The following is a 20,905-nucleotide window of genomic DNA, read 5'->3' as shown; positions in this document are numbered from 1 at the left end:
TATTTCTATTATCAATCAAGGAGAGACTGAACATGGACAGGGTGCAGGAGTTTCTCTCACAACTTATCTCTATCTTTTCCAGGGACCATCCCTTACCGCCCTTATCAACTCCACTGACATAACAAATTAGGCAGGTATCCTTTTTTTTCTGTCTGCCATTAACATTATTGCATGTCTAATCAAACATTTAAATTAAATCATTCAATAACTGTATTTTTACATACCTGATAATCTTTTAACCTGTGCGTTTGCTTGTTTATGTCTGTCTCCTACCCTGTTCCCTTTACTCTGCTCCTGTTCTCCAGGACCTAGAGGTTCTGCCCAACACCCAGACATGGATCCACCTGATGTCCTCCATTACCAACCACCCTCCAACTTTTCATTACATCAGCTACTGTTATTGTCATGTTGTCATTATCTGCTAAGAAAGAGCAAGAAAACTATCATACTGGGCACATAATGTGAGAGACACAGATGAGCTGAAAACACTAGCACTACAAACCCCTTAAAAAACAACAACAAAAAAACACTAGCACTACAAACCCCTTAAAAAACAACAACAAAAAAACACTAGCACTACAAACCCCTTAAAAAACAACAACAAAAAAACACTAGCACTACAAACCCCTTAAAAAACAACAACAAAAAAACACTAGCACTACAAACCCCTTAAAAAACAACAAAAAAACACTAGCACTACAAACATTCAGAACAAAGAGAACAAAAATGCCTGGACTTTGCAGTTTCCCTCTTCGAGTCCACCTTCCGTACTGACTACCTCGTGAAAACAAGTAGCAGGCAGAACATCCCATTCACACAGCACCCACCTCCTCTTTATTTCACACACCATAATTCACTATTTCAGCCTATGATTGCCATGTGAGTGTACAAAAATACCTGAAAGTAAATTGACACACATGTCACACACATCATAAGACATGAAAAAGATATATTCAACCACAAGTGTGTACTAATGAGCTATGATAAAAATGTAAATAAATCATAATAGAGTACTACTGAAATAATATTATTTCAGTGTAGATAAAGGAAGGCCTATTTAAAATGAAAACATGCCAGCCAGACAAGCCAGTGTATGAATCAAAGGTATTTGCGTACGAATGGAGTGGAAATTAGCTGACTTTGTGATATGTAAGGTAAGTAACATTTTTATTTAATTTATTTGTATTTTAATCCCAGCCCCTGCAGGAGGCCTTTTGCATTTTGGTAGGCCGACGATGTAAATAACAATTTGTTCTTAACGGACTTGCCCAGTTAAATAAAGGTTAAATAAAATGTTTTAATAAATAACATTAATGTGTGGGGGGGAATTTAAAATTATATTTTTACCCTGATGCCTGTTTATTCATGAAAATCAGAAGATGGTAAATAACATTAATCACAATGGTTAGCCTATGGAAATGAATGGGAATACATTTAGCCTAATTTATAATAAATATGACGTGGGGGAAAGTCAGGCTTTTGTTTGTCAAATCCAGATTAAATATAATCTCAGCAAAAAAAGAAACGTCCCTTTTTCAGGACCCTCTTTCAAAGATAATTTGTATAAATCCAAATAAGTTCACAGATCTTAATTTTAAAGGGTTTAAACACTGTTTCCCATGCTTGTTCAATGAACCATAAACAATTAATGAACATGCACCTGTGGAACGGTCGTTAAGACACTAACAGCTTACAGACGGTAGGCAATTAAGGTCACAGTTATGAAAACTTAGGCCACTAAAGAGGCCTTTCTACTGACTGAAAAACACCAAAATAAAGATGCCCAGGGTCCCTGCTCATCTGTGTGAACATGCCTTAGGCATGCTGCAAGGAGGCATGAGAACTGCAGATGTGGCCAGGGCAATAAATTGCAATGTCCGTACTGTGAGACGCCTAAGACAGCGCTACAGTTAGACAGGACGGACAGTTGATCGTCCTCACAGTGGCAGACCACGTGTAACAACACCTGCACAGGATCGGTACATCCGAACATCACACCTGCGGGACAGGTACAGGATGGCAACAACAACTGCCCGAGTTACATCAGGAACACACAATCCCTCCATCAGTGCTCAGACTGTCCGCAATAGGCTGAGAGAGGCTGGACTGAGGGCTTGTAGGCCTGTTGTAAGGCAGGTCCTCACCAGACATCACCAGCAACAACATCGCCTATGGGCACAAAACCACCGTCGCTGGACCAGACAGGACTGGCAAAAAGTGCTCAGTTTTGTCTCACCAGGAGTGATGGTCAGATTTGCGTTTATCGTCGAAGGAATGAGCGTTACAACGAGGTCGGTACTCTGGAGTGGGATCGATTGAGGTGGAGGGTCCGTCACGGTCTGGGGCGGTGTGTCACAGCGTCATTGGACTGAGCTTGTTGTCATTGCAGGCAATCTCAATGCTGTGCGTTACAGGGAAGACATCCTCCTCCCTCATGTGGTACCCTTCCTGCAGGCTCATCCTGACGTGACCCTCCAGCATGACAATGCCAACAGCCATACTGCTCGTTCTGTGCGTGATTTCCTGCAAGACAGGAATGTCAGTGTTCTGCCATGGCCAGCGAAGAGCCCGGATCTCAATCCCATTGAGCAAGTCTGGGACCTGTTGGATCGGAGGGTGAGGGCTAGGGCCATTCCTCCCAGAAATGTCCGGGAACTTGCAGGTGTCTTGGTGGAAGAATGGGGTAACATCTCACAGCAAGAACTGACAAATCTGGTGCAGTCCATGAGGAAGAGATGCACTGCAGTACTTAATGCAGCTGGTGGCCACACCGGATACTGACTGTTACTTTTGTCACATGTCTGTGGAACTTGTTCAGTTTATGTCTCAGTTGTTGAATCTTGTTATGTTCATACACATATTTAAACTTACATGTTAAGTTTGGTGAAAATAAACCCAGTTGACAGTGAGGACGTTTCTTTTTTTGCTAAGTTTAGGTCTTCATGTGGATCAAATCTGTAGGCTATTGTGGGATAAGTCAATGACAAACAGCTGAAATGTTCAGGCTTCATCATGATCAAAACAGGCTGGGGTGTTTTCGGTTCCATTCAGTCTAAGGATATGCGTAAGTACGCAACTGCACTGAAATGAATAGCCTGATTCAATGGGATTCTCCTGAATAATAAATGTTTTTTTATCTGTTAAGCTGTTTGGTCTATGAATAGACCCATACCGATTCTAACTTTTTGGTATTTTGCGCTAGGCATAGCTCTAAATTGCAGAGCATTTAATAAACCAACCACATTATCCTGTGATGTTGAGGCTGAGCAAGACCTTCGATAGGCTAGTAGACTATGCAGAAATAATCGTGGAGTTAATCATTGTTATAGCCTAGTTCGCTTTATATAATCTGGACCATTGTTTTTCCTATGGCTAAGCAAACAAGTGGTAGCATATGCTTTTTGCTTGTCGCTATAACAAGGGTTAGGCCTATATCCTTGTTCTCCATTGAGAACATGTGGTCAATCCTCAAGAGACGGGTGGACAAACAAAACCCCAAACATTCTGACAAACTCCAAGCATTGATTATACAAGAATGGGCTAACATCAGTCAGGATGTGGCCAGAAGTTAATTGACAGCATGCCAGGGCAGATTGCAGAGGTCTTGAAAAAGAAGTCAACACTGGAAATATTGACTCTTTCCATCAACTTCATGTAATTGTCAATAAAAGCCTTTGAAACTTATGAAATGCTTGTAATTATACTTCAGTATTCCATAGTAACATCTGACAAAAATATCTAAAACACACTGAAGCAGCAAACTTTGTGGAAATTTATATTTGTGTCATTCTCAAAACTTTTGGCCACGACTGTACAGCCTAAGGATTGCATGGTGACAGTGAATGTGTCTGATAATCCGGTAAACTGGGGGGGGGGGGGGGAATAGGTAAAATCATGACATCAGTTTGTTTCGATATTTTAACCTGCGTGTCCTGATCGCATCTGGTGTGGGTAGACAAAATCAACTTGTGCGCAATGGCGCGAGTGCGGTCTGGTCAGCATGTAACAGTTTGTAGTCACCATCACATGCTGACCACACCGCTCAAGTGTCTCGACCACTGCACCGTAAAGTTTGTTGCCTACCGCCATATTAAGTCCAAAGAAGAAAAAGAAGCCCGTAGGTCCGTAGGAAGGAGATGAGGAGAAACGAATTCGGTTTACGGTTTTATCTGTGGATTAATTGTCGGTGTAGAGGACCTTGTGCATTTCAAGTAAAATAACCCAGTGTTTATATTCCAGGACAAATGAGCTAACAGCAGCAAGCTAGCTAGCTAATTTGGCATAAATGTTTAATAATTTTCGACCTGCCCACAAATTAATATAATTGGTTCAGAGTATGTTTTGATATTTCAACCTGCGTGTCCTGATCGCTTCTGCTGTGGGTGAACAAAATCAACGCGCTGGCGTCCGGTTTGGTCAGCATGTTATAGTGCAATTAACGCAGGGTTAAGTGTTTCGTTGTGGCTTTGCCAGCATGCATCTAAAAACATTTTTTGAGTTTGCCCCACCAAGATTTACATGCTAAAATCACCACTGGGTATTATGACTCATGCTTTGGTACTCTGAGTTAACAGATAGCAAAAATATAATGAGCAGAACATTGTAGGTGGCATACATATCCAACAACAGGCTAACTAGTAATACAAAAAAATAAAAAAGGTCAGCCAGCGCAACGTGATGCCATAAAATGAACAAGTTTTGTTTTGGGCCAAGTGGAAAGCTGTCCACACTAGCTGGCTGGCTGGTTGGCTAAGTAAACAAGAAAAGCTCGTATCATACACAAACAGCTAGCTAATGGTCAGAATTATTCTAGTGTAACGGATGTGAAATGGCTAGCTAGTTAGCGGGTACGCGCTAGTAGCATTTCAATCAGTTACGTCACTTGCTCTGAGACTTAAGTAGTGTTGCCCCTTGCTTTGCAAGGGCCGTGGCCTTTGTGGAGCGATGGGTAACGATGCTTCGTGGGCGACCGTCGTTGATGTGTGCAGAGGGTCCCTGGTTCGCGCCCGTGTCGGGGCGAGGGGACGGTTTAAAGTTATACTGTTACATTGATGCTGTTGACCCGGATCACTGGTTGCTGCGGAAAAGGAGGAGGTTGAAAGGGGGGTGAGTGTAACGGATGTGAAATGGCTAGCTAGTTAGCGGGTACGCGCTAGTAGCATTTCAATCAGTTACGTCACTTGCTCTGAGACTTAAGTAGTGTTGCCCCTTGCTTTGCAAGGGCCGTGGCTTTTGTGGAGCGATGGGTAACGCTGCTTCGTGGGTGACTGTTGTCGATGTGTGCAGAGGGTCCCTGGTTCGCGCCCGTGTCGGGGCGAGGGGACGGTTTAAAGTTATACTATTACACTAGCTCTTATGTTATGAAATTATAGAAGATTAGACCATATGATATAACAATGTATTTCTAGATATTCCTTGGTAAATTTAGCTAAATTAAGTTAGCACCCACATACACTTGAAATTAGCCACTTGCTACATACCTTGTAAATCTGAACTGCAAACATGTGTATCTTTACTGTAGGTCAAAGATTCTGGGTTGTCGAATGGCATGTGAACTATGAAAAAAATATGTGTTTATAGCGGCTAAGAAATGAAAAAAACGTTTGCGCTTTCTTTCCTTTTCAGCAGCTCTCACCCCAGTTGCACTACGGGACTTGTAGCAAAGAGTTAAAGCTAGCAAATATATTTAAAACTAACCCTTCTGTCTGTAGTTGTATTATTTTCCTTGTCTGGGGAGCATTCAAGAACCGAATGTTGCTGTGAATAGATAATGTGTTTCTCCAATGAGCCAGACAACATAGAGGATATTGACGTCAGAAATGACAGCTCACAAAAGATAAAGGCTAAAATATGTTTTATTCAACCTTAGTTGGTCTAGTTACACAGCACAGCAATATGTAACACAGTTAATAGGCGACACATCAGCCAATGTATGATCCTTTAAAAATCTCAGAAACCATGCAAACCCACTCATTCTAAATACTTGTACAGTGAAGTTGTAAATTGTAAACTAGGGAGAGATTGACATTACATGGTATTGCACTGAACAAGTTACAACAGAGGGGAAACTATCAAAAATGCACAAGCATCAGCAGAGTGGTCACATTCAGGGGAACATAACGGACACCAAAAAGCATTACTGAACTCTATCATTTAGACTCTGCTATTGTAAAGAGATAGATGCCAGAATTTACCTCTGCCTAAAACACAACAATTAAATAAAATATTCTAAAAGACTTCTATACTGAACAAAAATAAAAGCAACATGTAGTGTTGGTCCCATCTTTCATGAGCTGAAATACAAGATCCCAGAAATGTTCCATACGCACAAAAAGCTTATTTCTCTAATTGAGTGCACACATTTGTTTACATCCCTGTTAGTGAGCATCTCTCTTTGCCATGATAATCCAGCCACCTGACAGGTGTGGAATATCAAGAAGCTGATTTAACAGAATCATCATTACACAGGTGCACCTTGTTCTGGGGACAATAAACGCCCACAAAAAAAATGTGTTGTTTTGTCACACAACACAATGCCGCAGATGTCTAAAGTGTTGAGCAAGTGTGCAATTGGCATGCTGACTGCGACCCCATGGGTGGGCCTGGCTCCCAAGTCAGTGTGCCCATGCTCAGTCATGTGAAATCCATAGATTAGGGTCGAATGTATTTATTTCAATAGAATGACTTCCTTACATGAACTGTAACTCAGTAAAATCGTTAATTGTTGCATGTTTTGTTTATATTTTTGTTCAGTCTAGATAAAATGTAAAATCCTATAGTAAAATCACAACAAAAGATCAGTAGTACCTTGAAACTATAACTTAATCGGAACTGGTTTGTTTTGGTAAAGAAGAATGAGGTGAGGTATGAATGAATACTGCCTCCCCTATTTCAGTAAGGTGTCAACAGGTTTTCCAGTGCACTGTGCAGTGTTCTGACCACACAATTATGGGGGCAGGGTGAGTAGCATTGCAGTTTGGTCAGTTTGTAGGTGTGTGTGTACATGTTTGGCTGAGGGTTGGGTTTGTTTTATGTGCCAGGAAAAGATTGGCATCAAATAATATATATATATGGTTGTGTGTGTGTGTGTGTGTGTGTGTGTGTGTGTGTGTGTGTGTGAGAGAGATCTCCTAGTTCACAATGGCAGACGAGCACATCTTATTGATCCCACAGAGCCTGGATCCCCTGTACAGGTAGTAGTAACCCTGGAAGAAAAGGAACAGGCAACAAGACATGAACACAAAAATACACGTCAAAACTTCTATTTGCACAATATGTTCCAAGAGTTCAGGCTTGACTTCACTCTTAGAAAAAAGGGTTCCAAAAGGGTTCTGCGGCTGAAATACAAGATCCCAGAAATGTTCCATACGCACAAAAAGCTTATTTCTCTAATTGAGTGCACACATTTGTTTACATCCCTGTTAGTGAGCATTTCTCTTTGCCATGATGATCCAGCCACCTGACAGGTGTGGCATATCAAGAAGCTGATTTTTTTACGGTCCCCTAACCAATTGTGCTATTGTCTGTTTTTTCGTGTTATTTGTAACTTATTTTGTACATAATGTTTCTGCCACCGTCTCCTATTACCAAAAAGAGCTTCTAGATATAAGGACAGCGATTACTCACCCCGTACTAGACGAAGATTTTTTCTTAAACGAGTCGGACGCAAAGGATTTACTCCAGACAAGGCCCTAATCCCTGTCATTGGCATGAAAAGGAGACGGAGATATCAGGGACAAGGGTGCCTTGTAATGATCCGAAGGCGAGTGGGTAATCTGCCTCTACCATCAGTCCTATTAGCCAACGTAAAATCATTGGATAACAAAATAGATGAGCTACAAGCACGTATATCCTACCAACGGGACATAACATTTTTTAATATCTTATGTTTCACCAAGACATGAATAACATACAGCTGGCGGGTTTAACGCTTTTTGGGCAGGATAGAACAGCAGCCTCTGGTAAGACAAGGGGTGGCGGTCTATGTATATTCATAAACAACAGCTGGTGCACGAAATCTAAGGAAGTCTCAAGGTTCTGCTCCCTGAGGTAGAGTATGTCATGATAAGCTACACCATTTACCAAGAGAGTTTTCATCTATATTCTTCGTATCTGTCTATTTACCACCACAAACCGATACTGGCACTAAGACCGCACTCAATGAGCTGTATATGGCCATAAACAAACAGGAAAACACTCTTCCAGAGGCGACGCACCTAGTGGCCGGGGACTTTAATGCACGGAAACTTAAATTTGTTTTACCTCATTTCTACCAGCATGTCAAATGTGCAACCAGAGGGGGAAAAAAACCCTAGACCACCTTTACCCCCCCCCCCCCCCCCACACACACACACACAGAGAGACACGTACAAAGCTCTCCCTCGCCCTCCATTTGGCAAATCAGACCATAATTCCATCCTCCCGATTCCTGCTTACAAGCAAAAACTAAAACAGGAAGCACCAATGACTCGGTAAATAAAAAGTAGTCAGATGAAGCAGATGCTAAACTACAGGACTGTTTTGCTAGCACAGACTGGAATAGGTTCCAGGATTCTTCCGATGGCATTCAGGAGTACACCACATCAGTCACTGGCTTCATCATTAAGTGCATCGATGACGTCGTCCCCACAGTGACTGTACGTACATACTAGAGGTCGACCGATTAATCGGAATGGCCGATTAATTAGGGCCGATTTCAAGTTTTCATAACAATCGGAAATCGGTATTTTTTATATATTTTTTTACACCTTTATTTAACTAGGAAAGTCAGTTAAGAACACATTCTTATGTTCAATGACGGCCTAGGAACGGGGGGTTCAGGGGCAGAACGACAGATCTTTACCTTGTCAGCTCGGGGGATTCAATCTTGCAACCTTACAGTTAACTAGTCCAACGCTCTAACCACCTGATTACATTGCAATCCACGAGGAGCCTGCCTGTTACGCGAATGCAGTAGAAGCCAAGGTAAGTTGCTAGCTAGCATTAAACGTATCTTATAAAAAACAATCAATCAATCAATCATAATCACTAGTTAACTACACATGGTTGATGATATTACTAGTTTATCTAGCGTGTCCTGCGTTGCATATAATCGATGCGGTGCATATCGTTGCTCCAATGTGTACCTAACCATCAATGCCTTTCTTTTTTTTTCAAATAAATTTTGTCCCCTTTTCTCCCCAATTTTCGTGGTATCCAATCGCTAGTAATTACTATCTTGTCTCATCGCTACAACTCCCGTACGGGCTCGGGAGAGACGAAGGTCGAAAGCCATGCGTCCTCCGAAGCACAACCCAACCAAGCCGCACTGCTTCTTAACACAGCACGCCTCCAACCCGGAAGCCAGCCGCACCAATGTGTCGGAGGAAACACCGTGCACCCGCACCCCTCGGTTAGCGCGCACTGCGCCCGGCCCGCCACAGGAGTCGCTGGAGCGCGATGAGACAAGGATATCCCTACCGGCCAAACCCTCCCTAACCCGGACGACGCTAAGCCAATTGTGCGTTGCCCCACGGACCTCCCGGTCGCGGCAGAGCCTGGGCGCGAACCCAGAGACTCTGGTGGCGCAGCTAGCACTGCGATGCAGTGCTCTAGACCACTGCGCCACCCGGGAGGCCATCAATGCCTTTCATAAAATCAATACACAGAAGTATATATTTTTAAACCTGCATATTTAGCTAAAAGAAATCCAGGTTAGCAGGCGATATTAACCAGGTGAAATTGTGTCACTTCTCTTGCGTTCATTGCACGCAGAGTCAGTGTATATGCAACAGTTTGGGCCGCCTAATTTGCCAGAATTTTACGTAACTATGACATAACATTGAAGGTTGTGCAATGTAACAGGAATATTTAGACTTATGGATGCCACCCGTTAGATAAAACACGGAACGGTTCCGTATTTCACTGAAAGAATAAACGTCTTGTTTTCGAGATGATAGTTTCCGGATTAGACCATATTAATGACCTAAGGCTCATATTTCTGTGTGTTATTATGTTATAACTAAGTCTATGATTTGATAGAGCAGTCTGAGCGGTGGTAGGCAGCAACAGGCTCGTAAGCATTCATTCAAACAGCACATTCCTGCATTTTGCCAGAAGCTCTTCGCTGTGCTTCAAGCATTGCGCTGTTTATGACTTCAAGCCTATCAACTCCCAAGATTAGAATGGTGTAACCGATGTGAAATGGCTAGCTAGTTAGCGGGGTGCGCGCTAATAGCGTTTTAAACGTCACTCGCTCTGAGACTTGGAGTAGTTATTCCCCTTGCTCTGCATGGGTAACGCTGCTTCGAGGGTGGCTGTTGTCGTTGTGTTCCTGGTTCGAGCCCAGGTAGGAGCGAGGAGAGGGATGGAAGATATACTGTTACACTGGCAATACTAAAGTGCCTATAAGAACATCCAATAGTCAAAGGTTAATGAAATACAAATGGTATAGAGAGAAATAGTCCTATAATTCCTATAATAACTACAACCTAAAACTTCTTACCTGGGAATACTGAAGACTCATGTTAAAAGGAACCACCAGCTTTCATATGTTCTCATGTTCTGAGCAAGGAACTTAAACGTTAGCTTTCTTACATGGCACATATTGCACTTTAACTTTATTCTCCAACACTTTGTTTTTGCATTATTTAAACCAAATTGAACATGTTCCATTATTTATTTGAGGCTAAATTGATTTTATTGATATATTATATTAAGTTAAAATAAGTGTTCATTCAGTATTGTTGTAATTGTCATTATTACAAATAAATAAAAGAAATCGGCCGAATAATCGGCATCAGCTTTTTTGGTCCTCCAATAATCGGTATCGGCGTTGAAAAATTATAAATCGGTCGACCTCTAGTACATACCCCAGCCAGAAGCCAAGGATTACAGGAAACATCCGCACTGAGCTAAAGGGTAGAGCTGCTGCTTTCAAGGAGCGGGACTCTAACCTGGAAGCTTATAAGAAATTCAGCTATGCTCTCCGACAAACCATCAAACAGGCAAAGTGTCAATACAGGACTAAGATTGAGTCGTACTACACTGGCTCCAATGCTCGTCGGATGTGGCAGGGCTTGCAAACTACTACAGACTACAAAGAGAAGCACAGCCGCGAGCTGCCCAGTGAAACAAGCCCACCATACAAGCTAAATTACTTCTATGCTCGCTTTGAGGCAAATAACACTGAAACATGCATTAGAGCATCAGCTGTTCCGGACAACTGTGTGATCACACTCTCCGTAGCCGATGTGAGTAAGACCTTTAAACGGGTCAACATTCACAAGGTCGCAGGGCCAGACGGATTACCAGGACGTGTACTCAGAGCATACGCTGATCAACTGGCAAGTGTCTTCACTGACATTTTCAACATGTCCCTAACTGAGTCTGTAATACCAACATGTTTCAAGCAGACCACCATAGTCACTGTGCCCAAGAACACTAAGGTAACCTGCCTAAATGACTACCAACCCGTAGCTCTCATGTCTGTAGCTTTGAAAGGCTGGTCATGGCTCACATCAACATCATTATCCCAGAAACCCTAGACCCACTGATCTGTTGGGGCATACCGCCTCAACAGATCAACAGATGATGCAATTTCTATTGCACTATTGCAGAGCGAGCGAGAGCAGGCTGCAGTGTATCTGGTGAAGGACATGCACACTCAACCATCCACTGAATGACCTGCTCCCTCCAAAAAGAGGTAACTGCACCACCAGGCTCCTGAGAAACAGCCACGAACTGTCCTGTATGACTGCCCTGTATGACTGCCCTGTATGACTGCCCTGTATGACTGCCCTGTATGACTGCCCTGTATGACTGCCCTGTATGACTGTCCTGTATGACTGCCCTGTATGACTGCCCTGTATGACTGTCCTTTATGACTGTCCTGTATAACTGCCCGTATGAAGCGCCTGTGAAACACCACTCTAAAAAAAAAAAAAAAAATCCACATTGCCCTTTCCCACCTTGACAAAAGGAACACCTATGTGAGAATGCTATTCATTGACTACAGCTCAGCGTTCAACACCATAGTGCCCTCAAAGCTCATCACTAAGCTAAGGACCCTGGGACTAAACACCTCCCTCTGCAACTGGATCCTGGACTTCCTGATGGGCCACCCCTAGGTGGTAAGGGTAGGTAACAACACATCCGCCACACTGATCCTCAACACGGGGGCCCTTCAGGGGTGCATGCTCAGTCCCCTCCTGTACTCCCTGTTCACTTAGGACTGCATGGCCAAGCACGACTCCAACACCATCATTAAGTTTGCCGAAGACACAACAATGGAAGGCCTGATCACCGACAATTATGAGACAGCCTATAGGAAGGTGGTCAGAGACCTGGCCGTGTGGTTCCAGGACAACAACCTCTCCCTCAACGTGATCAAGACAAAGGAGATGATTGTGGACTACAGGAAGAGGAGGACCGAGCACACCCCCATTCTCATTGACAGGGCTGTAGTGGAGCAGGTTGAGAGCTTCAAGTTCCTTGGTGTCCACATCAGCAAACTAACATGGTCCAAACACACCAAGAGTGTCATGAAGAGGGCACAACAAAGCCTATTCCCCCTCAGGACACTGAAAAGATTTGGTATGGGTCCTGAGATCCTCAAAACGTTCTACAGCTGCACCATCGAGAGCATCCTGACTGGTTGCATCACTGCCTGGTATGGAAACTGCTCAGCCTCCAACCGCAAGGCACTACAGAGGGTAGTGCATACGGTCCAGTACATCACTTGGGCCAAGCTGCCATCCAGGACCTCTATACCAGGCAGTGTCAGAAGAAGGCCCTACAAATTGTCAAAAAGACTTCAGCCACCCTAATCATAGACTGTTCTCTCTGCTACCGCACAGCAAGCGGTACCGGAGCGCCAAGTCTAGGTCCAAAACACTTCTTAACAGCTTCTACCCCCAAGCCATAAGACTCCTGCACAGCTTTTCAAATGGCTACCCAGACTATTTGTATTGCCCCCTGTTTTACACTGCTGCTACTCTGTTTATTATCTTTGCATAGTCACTTTAACTCTACCTACATGTACATATTACCTCAACTCACCGGTGCCCCAGCACATTGACTCTGTACCGGTACCACCTGTATTGTTATTTTACTGCTGCTCTTTAATTATTTGTTACTTTTATTTTTTTCACTTATTTTTCTTAACTGCAATGTTGGTTAAGGGCTTGTAAGTAAGCATTTCACTGTAAGGTCTAAGCCTGTTGTTTTCAGCGCATGTGACAAATAACATTTGATTTGAAATGGAATCCAAAATGGTTCTAATTGGACCCAAAAGGATTCTACCTGGAACCAAAAGGGATTTTACCTAGAACCAATGGGTTCTCCTACGGGGACAGCCGAAGAACCCTTTTTGGTTCTTGATAGCACCTTTTTTCTAAGAGTAGGTTTTAGCAGTGTAAACAAATACACTCTGTTTGCAAATCCCCACATAACTCCTTGTCATAGAGGTTCAGTGTGACAGCTTCCTCTTACCTGTTCTCCATAGTCCTCTCCCCAGCTGTTCTTGATGGCCCAGAAAGGTTTGCCTTGGCCTGTACACAGAAACAACCAGACACACATGACTCACACATTCTGACTCATCAGTGTTGTTATTACGCTAGGCTAATGTAAGGTAAATAAGTAGTGTCAGTCTCACGTTCTCCGTAGCCCACGAGCAGCACTGCATGGTCAATCATCCAGGGGTTGCAGAATATCTTCAGAGGGTGGGACACGCCCTTCCTGTAGAACTGAGGAGAAACAAGGAGAGAAAAGCAGGTGGGGTTAGATAGATAGATACTAGTCACTTCATTGTTCAGTTGTGTTTTAGTGATGCTAATTTAAGTATCAATAAGGAGCATGCAGCAGTGACACCTGTTACCTGCATTGCGAATGCGTTCAGAGCCACAGATACTGGTCCGTTCTCAGCCAGCCAAGCAGCGATTTCTAAACATAAAAAGGGAAGGAAACCAAGATTAACACATGAAGCCAACCCTCCTCCATCTGTACCGCATTGTTCAATCGTCATCCAAACCTTCAACCTATCATCTGTACCACATTGTTCAATCGTCATGCAAACCTTCAACCTATCATCTGTACCACATTGTTCAATCGTCATCCAAACCTTCAACCTATCATCTGCACCACATTGTTCAATCGTCATGCAAACCTTCAACCTATCATCTGTACCACATTGTTCAATCGTCATCCAAACCTTCAACCTATCATCTGTACCACATTGTTCAATCATCATCCAAACCTTCAACCTATCATCTGTGTCTTTCTCTCTGTGTACCCTACCCGCTCGGCTCTCTCTCGCGCTACTTTTTTCAGTGTTGTTCTCCTCCCACTCACCGTTCTCATCCTTGGACAGCTCCACAGAGCTGTTGATGTAGGCGGTGACTTTGTCGGTGGTGAAGTCACAGCTCTGCTTCTTGCCGGTGTAGCTGTAGTCAGTCTCTGTCTCCAGACCACCCAGCTTCTCGATAGCTTCATACGCATTTGATGGAAGCCCGCCCCCACAGGCCTGGTCCACTGTATCACAGTCCACCAGCTCTGTGAGTGACAGGACATTGAACCAATCAATTCAAGGCTCTTATGGAGAAAAGGGAAACAGTACTGTTGGACAGGTAAGTGTATGATACCTACAAATGCTTGTGCTTACCTTGCTCAGAGAGAGACACTAGTTTGCCAGTTTTTGCGAACCACTGGCCCTCAATGTTGCCTGTCACCGAGAATGCCCAGCAAGAACCACACATGCCCTGCAATACAAACACAAACCACACAATCAGTCATACACACACAGGCCTTTCCTACCTCCACATTTTCCATGAATTGTGTCATATCTACAGTATGAATGAAAGTATGACTTTTGCGTACCTATAAATGTTTAGTGAAGCATCAAAGCAGAGTCATGAATACTTTATGAATGTTACATAAAGCCTTCAGTTATTTGCCCGATCAGAAATACAAATCATACATAAACATTTACAGTCATACCTGTAGTCATCTCCAGTCTGTAAGACCATCTCTAAACCCGGTCCTACCTGGTTCTTGACGGGGCTGACAGCTCCATGCTCTCTCCAGTCCCAGCTGGGCGGGGCGGGGCCGTGGGGCATGGCTGCAGGCTTCATGGACCGCTGGAGGTTCTGCTGGCTCAGCAGGGGGTTCAGGTACAGAGTCCTAAACTCCTCCTCTGGAGGGAGAGAAAAAGAGAGTAGAGGGAGGAGAGGAAGAAGAAATAAGGATTATTCACAGTGTACAGCTGAGGAGTTGTACTGTAGCTTTGTGGAACTAGCTTAGGGCTCCGCTACCCGACCCAAGCCCGACGGGCCCCGACATTATACATTGGGTTAGGGCTGGGTAGGGTCTGTTTTTTCATCAATAACTAGGGTACGGTCAGGACTCGGGTATCATTAAATTGATCACTAACATTTTGAAGCTGAGCCATTTGCTCATGCTCTGCTGCAGTAGTCATATCCGACTTAGATCATAACATGGTGTCAGAAGTGCTTCAACCTCGTCAAATACAAGTCAGGAGACACTCAGAGTGCATGCAGAGCAAGCTGCACGCAGGGAGTGAGTGACAGACAGAGAGGAGCAGCTAATGGATTTACTAACGGAGGAGGTTATTTCTGATTTGGGGTTTTGAGCCGGGGCTTAAATTTGGCAGAAGTAAATCGGGCCATTGGTAGGGTGGGGCCTGAACGTCACAGGCATGGGTAGGGCTCGGGATTAAAATCCATTCCTATGCAGGGCTCTAAATCAACTATGTAGAAGTGAAATTACTCAACAGATTAGCTCTCTTTGCAAGGGAACATGTTTTAAACTGTCACAGAATTACACACAGGAAGTTCTGTTGCTCCAGAGGGCAGACAGTGAGCTCTCCAGCACACTCAGTGGTTGTTCTGGAGTTGCTTCAGGCTTGTTAATCTGCATTCTCACACATGCGCGCGCACACACACCTGTGAGGTCGCTGAACTTGGTGACCCCGTACTCGGCTGTGCCCTGGTCCAGAGACTGGAGCTTCTCAGCAGTCTTCAAGTTCTCATGGAAGACACGCAGCCGCCGGTCAGCCTCTGTAGCAGCAAAGGTCAGACAAAAATGTTATGTTTAGATGTTTTACCGTCTCATCTGTGGAGTTGGATGGATGGTATTGTGTAGAATTATGGATTGACATATCTCTCACCCTCTTGGCTGCTGTAAGTCCTATTGTATCTGACCATAAACTCTTTGAACTGACCCAGAAGCTCCACAGAATCCACTGACTCCTGTCACAAAAGACAAGTTGATTATTCACAAGTAAATTAAATATATATGTATACAGAATAAAAGTGAAACTCAAAAACACACATACCACAAATGCTATGTTTTCTATTACCTCAACTGGTTTGGTGGAGAGGGGTAGAAATTCAACTTTGTTGGTCTTAACTGGTTTGGTGGAGAGGGGCAGAAATTCAACTTTGTTGGTCTCAACTGGTTTGGGATCAACTGGAAACCAATTATCATGAAAAACAATTAGGATGTAGCTATGAGTATTTATACAAACACTCCTGAAACAAATAAATGCACAAAGGTAACTTTACATCCCACAGTTGAACCTATGACACTAACCTGCTGGCTGGCACTTCTGTTTGAGAAGGGTGGACTTGCTCTCCCAGGGAATGTCCCAGACCTCAAACACACATACCTCTGTCTGACAGAGAACACATCAGCGGAGAGAACATGGTTAGTGAGATAACCTGTGTTTATTTTATTGGGCTACTGTGTTCATGACTTCTTTATAGACAGTATATTAAAACATAATGTATTGTTATCTGCGCTTTAGGGAAATGCCCGTTTAAAATACATCACGTCAAATTAAATTAGATGTTTAATAACATGGGAATGGTACAGCACATAGGCCACATACAAAGGATATGTAGTGTAATGTTAACAATAATAACTCATTTCCTCTGTCAACAACAGTCCATTTCTGAACCTATACAGGAGTGAAGCACAGGGGTGAACACCACGAACACTTCGTTCCCTTGACCTTGGAGACATTTCTGATTAAGTTTCTGCTAAGTCATGAAAACAAATACAGCAGGCGGAACAAAGAGGGAACGGTAGCTGTCTGCTTGTGCACATAGCTGCAGTAACACTGTGTTAAATCCAAGTCATGAGAAGTTATTTACCTTGTCTTGGTCACATGACTAGTGGAAGGGAGAGCTGAACAGACGTTTATAATAATAACCTACAGTAGACCCTGATACACACACACAAAATGGCCTTGATACTGGGCACTCTTCAGTGTTGACAGTTTATTTTTAATGAGTGGTTTAGGTATTGCCAATGTTCACTATTGCAAAACATTGGGGTTTTATTTGATTTGATGAGGAGGCCTCTGATATTAGTTTAGCTGTACTTTCCCTGGAACCCCCTTTCTCTCCAACAACCCACACCGTTATCATCCTAAAACAGAAAAACAAACAGACACACACATACTGGCCTCACCTTTAGGTTGTGTTCTTCTGGGTAGAAGTCACAGACCCTCAGTCTGGCAGCCTTTTTACACTGGGTGTTACTTAGTTCCACCATGATGCTGTATCGGATACCCTTCACCAGCTACAAGACAGGAAATAAACAGTGAAGGTGGCCTCTTTGAAAAAAGAAACAAAATCAAATCTGCGGTTGTTGTTTTGCCATCTAGCATACCATTTAGCTCTGAAGTCACTTTCAAGATCTAATCCAGTAATTATGGCATTTAAAGGCCTAGATAAAAATGGGCTGATTATGCTGGTAATTACAGGTCTCTTAGTTAGCTTGTCTGGCTGAGACAATAGGTTTGTTGAGAGACCAGTGTTGGGGAAGTTACTCTGAAAAGATAGTTTATCACGCTACCAATTACTTCACACTGAAAGACGTTAAGATAAACTAAAAAGGTACCCTTAAGAAACATAGTTTACTGAACTAAAATGACCCTGGAAAAGTAGGTCATTACATCCAAACTACTTCGTGATAAATTATCATATGTAAATCTGAAATGTCAGACAACAATTTGCAAGAACAGATCACATGTTAACAGAATGTGTAACAGCCTATTAAACACAAACTGTTTCAAGTGATCATTTGGCAGGTCTGATGCTGAAAAAGCAAGACAATTCTTGCCTACTTCACCCATATTTGATTTTTGCAAAAAGAGTAGTGTGTAGTTCAAGTAGTTAGCTACATGGCAAAAAAGTAGTTAACTACTCGAAAGCACTACCTTGACTACCACCAAACTACTGCAAACTGTAGTTCGATTAGTTGAGCCCCACGTTTATAAAATAAATAAATAAAAATGCTTTTTGGGGGGGGCTTGCCTGTTTTGCATGTTATTTTGGCATTAAAACGTGTCACATCATTTTGCAAACAATGTAAAAAAAAAAATATATATATATATCATTGAGTTAATAAAGCCGCATACAAACATGTAATCTTTTTTGTTTTCTTGAGTAAGGGAGCTCCAAAATGCAGGCGTTTCAGCCTAGCTCCGTGCTTTCTGTGGTGGTGGCGCAAGCCAGCAGAAAATACAGAACGTTGCGCCGTGATTGGCTCAGTGTTCGGTCACTCATGGGAACACTACGTCACCGCCAAGTCTAAGGGTAGAGGTCGGAAATTCAAGCCCCTTGGGTGCTGCCATACATTAGAAGTGCCCATCCAAGAAGGCTCAAGGACATTGGCCACAGATAAAGTGAAATCAAATCACGTTATAGCTACAGTAGCTTTGATTGGACTGATCATGTCAACATCCTACTTTCAAAATCTTAGCTAGCAGTCATCATCATTAATCAAGTCGACAATCTACTTGCAAATCCTTTTTAATCCTTGTCATATGAAGAGAAATAATGAAGAGAAATTATAGATAAAACGTATCGGTGCTCATCGGCCATAAATATTACACAACAAATTTGAAATCAACAATGAGTGGTTTGGAATGAATCAGTGGCTAACTGCAAGCATTGCAAAGCAATCATTAGCCTGCTGTTCAGTGGAGTGGCTGTGTTGTCCCAAGTCTAAGATTAAGGGTGTCTTTTCTTAGTTTCAAATTATAAACATTCAACATTGGCCATGCTGTCAATGAACCATGCCATGCTCAAAACAACTTAACTCGGAACTGCAAAATCTGACTGTAGTGAGTTCAAGACAACTGAGAACTTGGGAAAAACAAGTATGACTGGGAAAATATGTTTTGAACTTTCATCCAACTCTGATTCAACCCCCCCCACCCCCCCCCCCCCCCCCCGACCCCCCCCCACGTCCGTCCTAGCTCGCTCATTAATGACTTTATTGAAATTACGGATTGCCTCTTATCTGCTTGTTGTTCCCTTATGCCATAGTTTGTACATCTCAATTATCTGTAGAAAGCACATTTGTTTAAGCAAGTCAACCATGTTTTTTTAAAGTCAGTAAATGAGGCTGAATTAATTGTTTCGCTGCCAGACAAGACTGAGCTGATAGCCAGTTAGTGGGCACCGTTTGTCACCGTTATAGTACAATGAATGTATTGTTTAGTGTTGTGGCTTTGCTGGCATGCATCCCACATTTATTTATTTTTGCCACGCCAAGATTTACATGCTAAAATCGCCAGTGGACAGGAGTCATAGGACACTGGTATTATTTCTGTGGACATAAAATGTAATGTGGATATAGAGAGGCCTTACAGGCTATAGTCATTAGCCGTGGTGATTTTAGCATGTAAATCTTGGTGGGGGGGTGGAATGCATGCCAACAAAGACACAAAAAATGTGGGGCTCTGCCCCACCTGCCCTGAATGATGGGTCGCCACTGGTCATTAGGCAGTATGAATAGGCTTAGCTAATCATGTGGAAAACTTCACTGAAAGCATTGTTAAATATTAAGAGTGCTTGGTTGGGCTGCAGTAGAGTTAAAGGCCTATACAATTTAGGCTGAGTTACACAGATGGCATGCAGTTCAGATAAAATGGCACAGGTTGGTGCGCTCTGACGTAGGCGGCGGTATTATCTAACGAACTGAAATCTGTGATGGCCTTATCGCCACATATTATGGCCTACAATCACAATGGACATGAACTTAATTTTAGGTCAATAACATGTCATTATTTACATAGCACAAGTTATGAGATTACAATAAACAAATATTCATTTTCACAAGACTGTAGTCTACCTGTTTACTGGCAGAGAGGATCTTGCTAACTCTGCGAACGTGCATCGCATTGGACCCCTTGTTATAGCGCTCTTCGGCAAACTTCAGTGCTTTCTTTAGACCTGGGTCGTTTTCCGACAAACGGACGGCAGACCCGGGTGCCCCCATCAAAGGGCCATCCAAATCGGCCAGAACCAAGCCCAAAACCGCTAGAATTAGGCAAAGAAGAACAGGGTGGCGAAATCCGACGTCCATGTTGATCCGTCTGTTTGTAGAGCAGTAAAACTCCAACGGAGGGTGGACGGTGAGATTATAAAATGGGATTTCTGTTTTCCTAGTTACCTGTCAATGCCACAACAAATCAGAAGACCGCCCCAAATAGAAATGGTTACACAATGGTTACAATGGCCGTGTTCGAGAGGATCAAACCCGCAATGTATCATGGGTAAATTCTGACTGACTGACCGATCTACAACAGTTAGTAGTTATTGACGGGTGATTTGTAGATCAGTCAGTCGGCAGTAGCCTGCAATCGTTTTGATGCTCTCAAACACGGCCATTGTTGCCTGAAACAACGACGGAACAATGGTGCGCGGAGCTACAGGGACTGAAAATATGCATATCACCCTCTGCATCCTACTGCTACCTTGCTCCTGAAGCTAAATAGGGTTGGTTCTGGTCAGTCCCTGGATGGGAGACCAGATGCTGCTGGAAGTAGTGTTGGAGAGCCAGTTGGAAGCACCCTTTCCTCGGGTCTAAAAAAAATTCCCAATGCCCCAGGGCA

General features: G+C 43.2%; 1 protein-coding gene across 2 annotated transcripts; it reads right to left on the bottom strand.

Moving 5' to 3' along the window:
* Positions 1–5,837: 5,837 nt before the first annotated feature.
* LOC129827526 (cathepsin F-like) lies at positions 5,838–20,905 on the bottom strand. Of its 2 annotated transcripts, none has more exons than XM_055888444.1 (13): positions 20,143–20,905; positions 17,470–17,580; positions 16,588–16,669; positions 16,355–16,464; positions 16,163–16,241; positions 15,939–16,052; positions 15,021–15,169; positions 14,639–14,735; positions 14,329–14,529; positions 13,856–13,920; positions 13,634–13,724; positions 13,471–13,529; positions 5,838–7,205 (listed from the first exon to the last, which is right to left on the bottom strand). In XM_055888444.1, the coding sequence occupies exons 1-13, from the start codon at positions 20,374–20,376 to the stop codon at positions 7,131–7,133; spliced, it is 1,467 nt and encodes a 488-aa protein (XP_055744419.1). In that variant the 5' UTR covers positions 20,377–20,905; the 3' UTR covers positions 5,838–7,130. The 2 variants fall into 2 exon arrangements, with proteins under 2 accessions (XP_055744419.1, XP_055744418.1); XM_055888443.1 differs by having other exon boundaries at positions 16,163–16,244; positions 20,143–20,902.

The sequence above is a fragment of the Salvelinus fontinalis genome, chromosome 29, assembly GCF_029448725.1.
Source record: "Salvelinus fontinalis isolate EN_2023a chromosome 29, ASM2944872v1, whole genome shotgun sequence".
Lineage (NCBI taxonomy): Eukaryota > Metazoa > Chordata > Actinopteri > Salmoniformes > Salmonidae > Salvelinus > Salvelinus fontinalis.
Note: the sequence above shows the minus strand (reverse complement) of the source record. Positions and strands in the feature narration are given on the sequence as shown.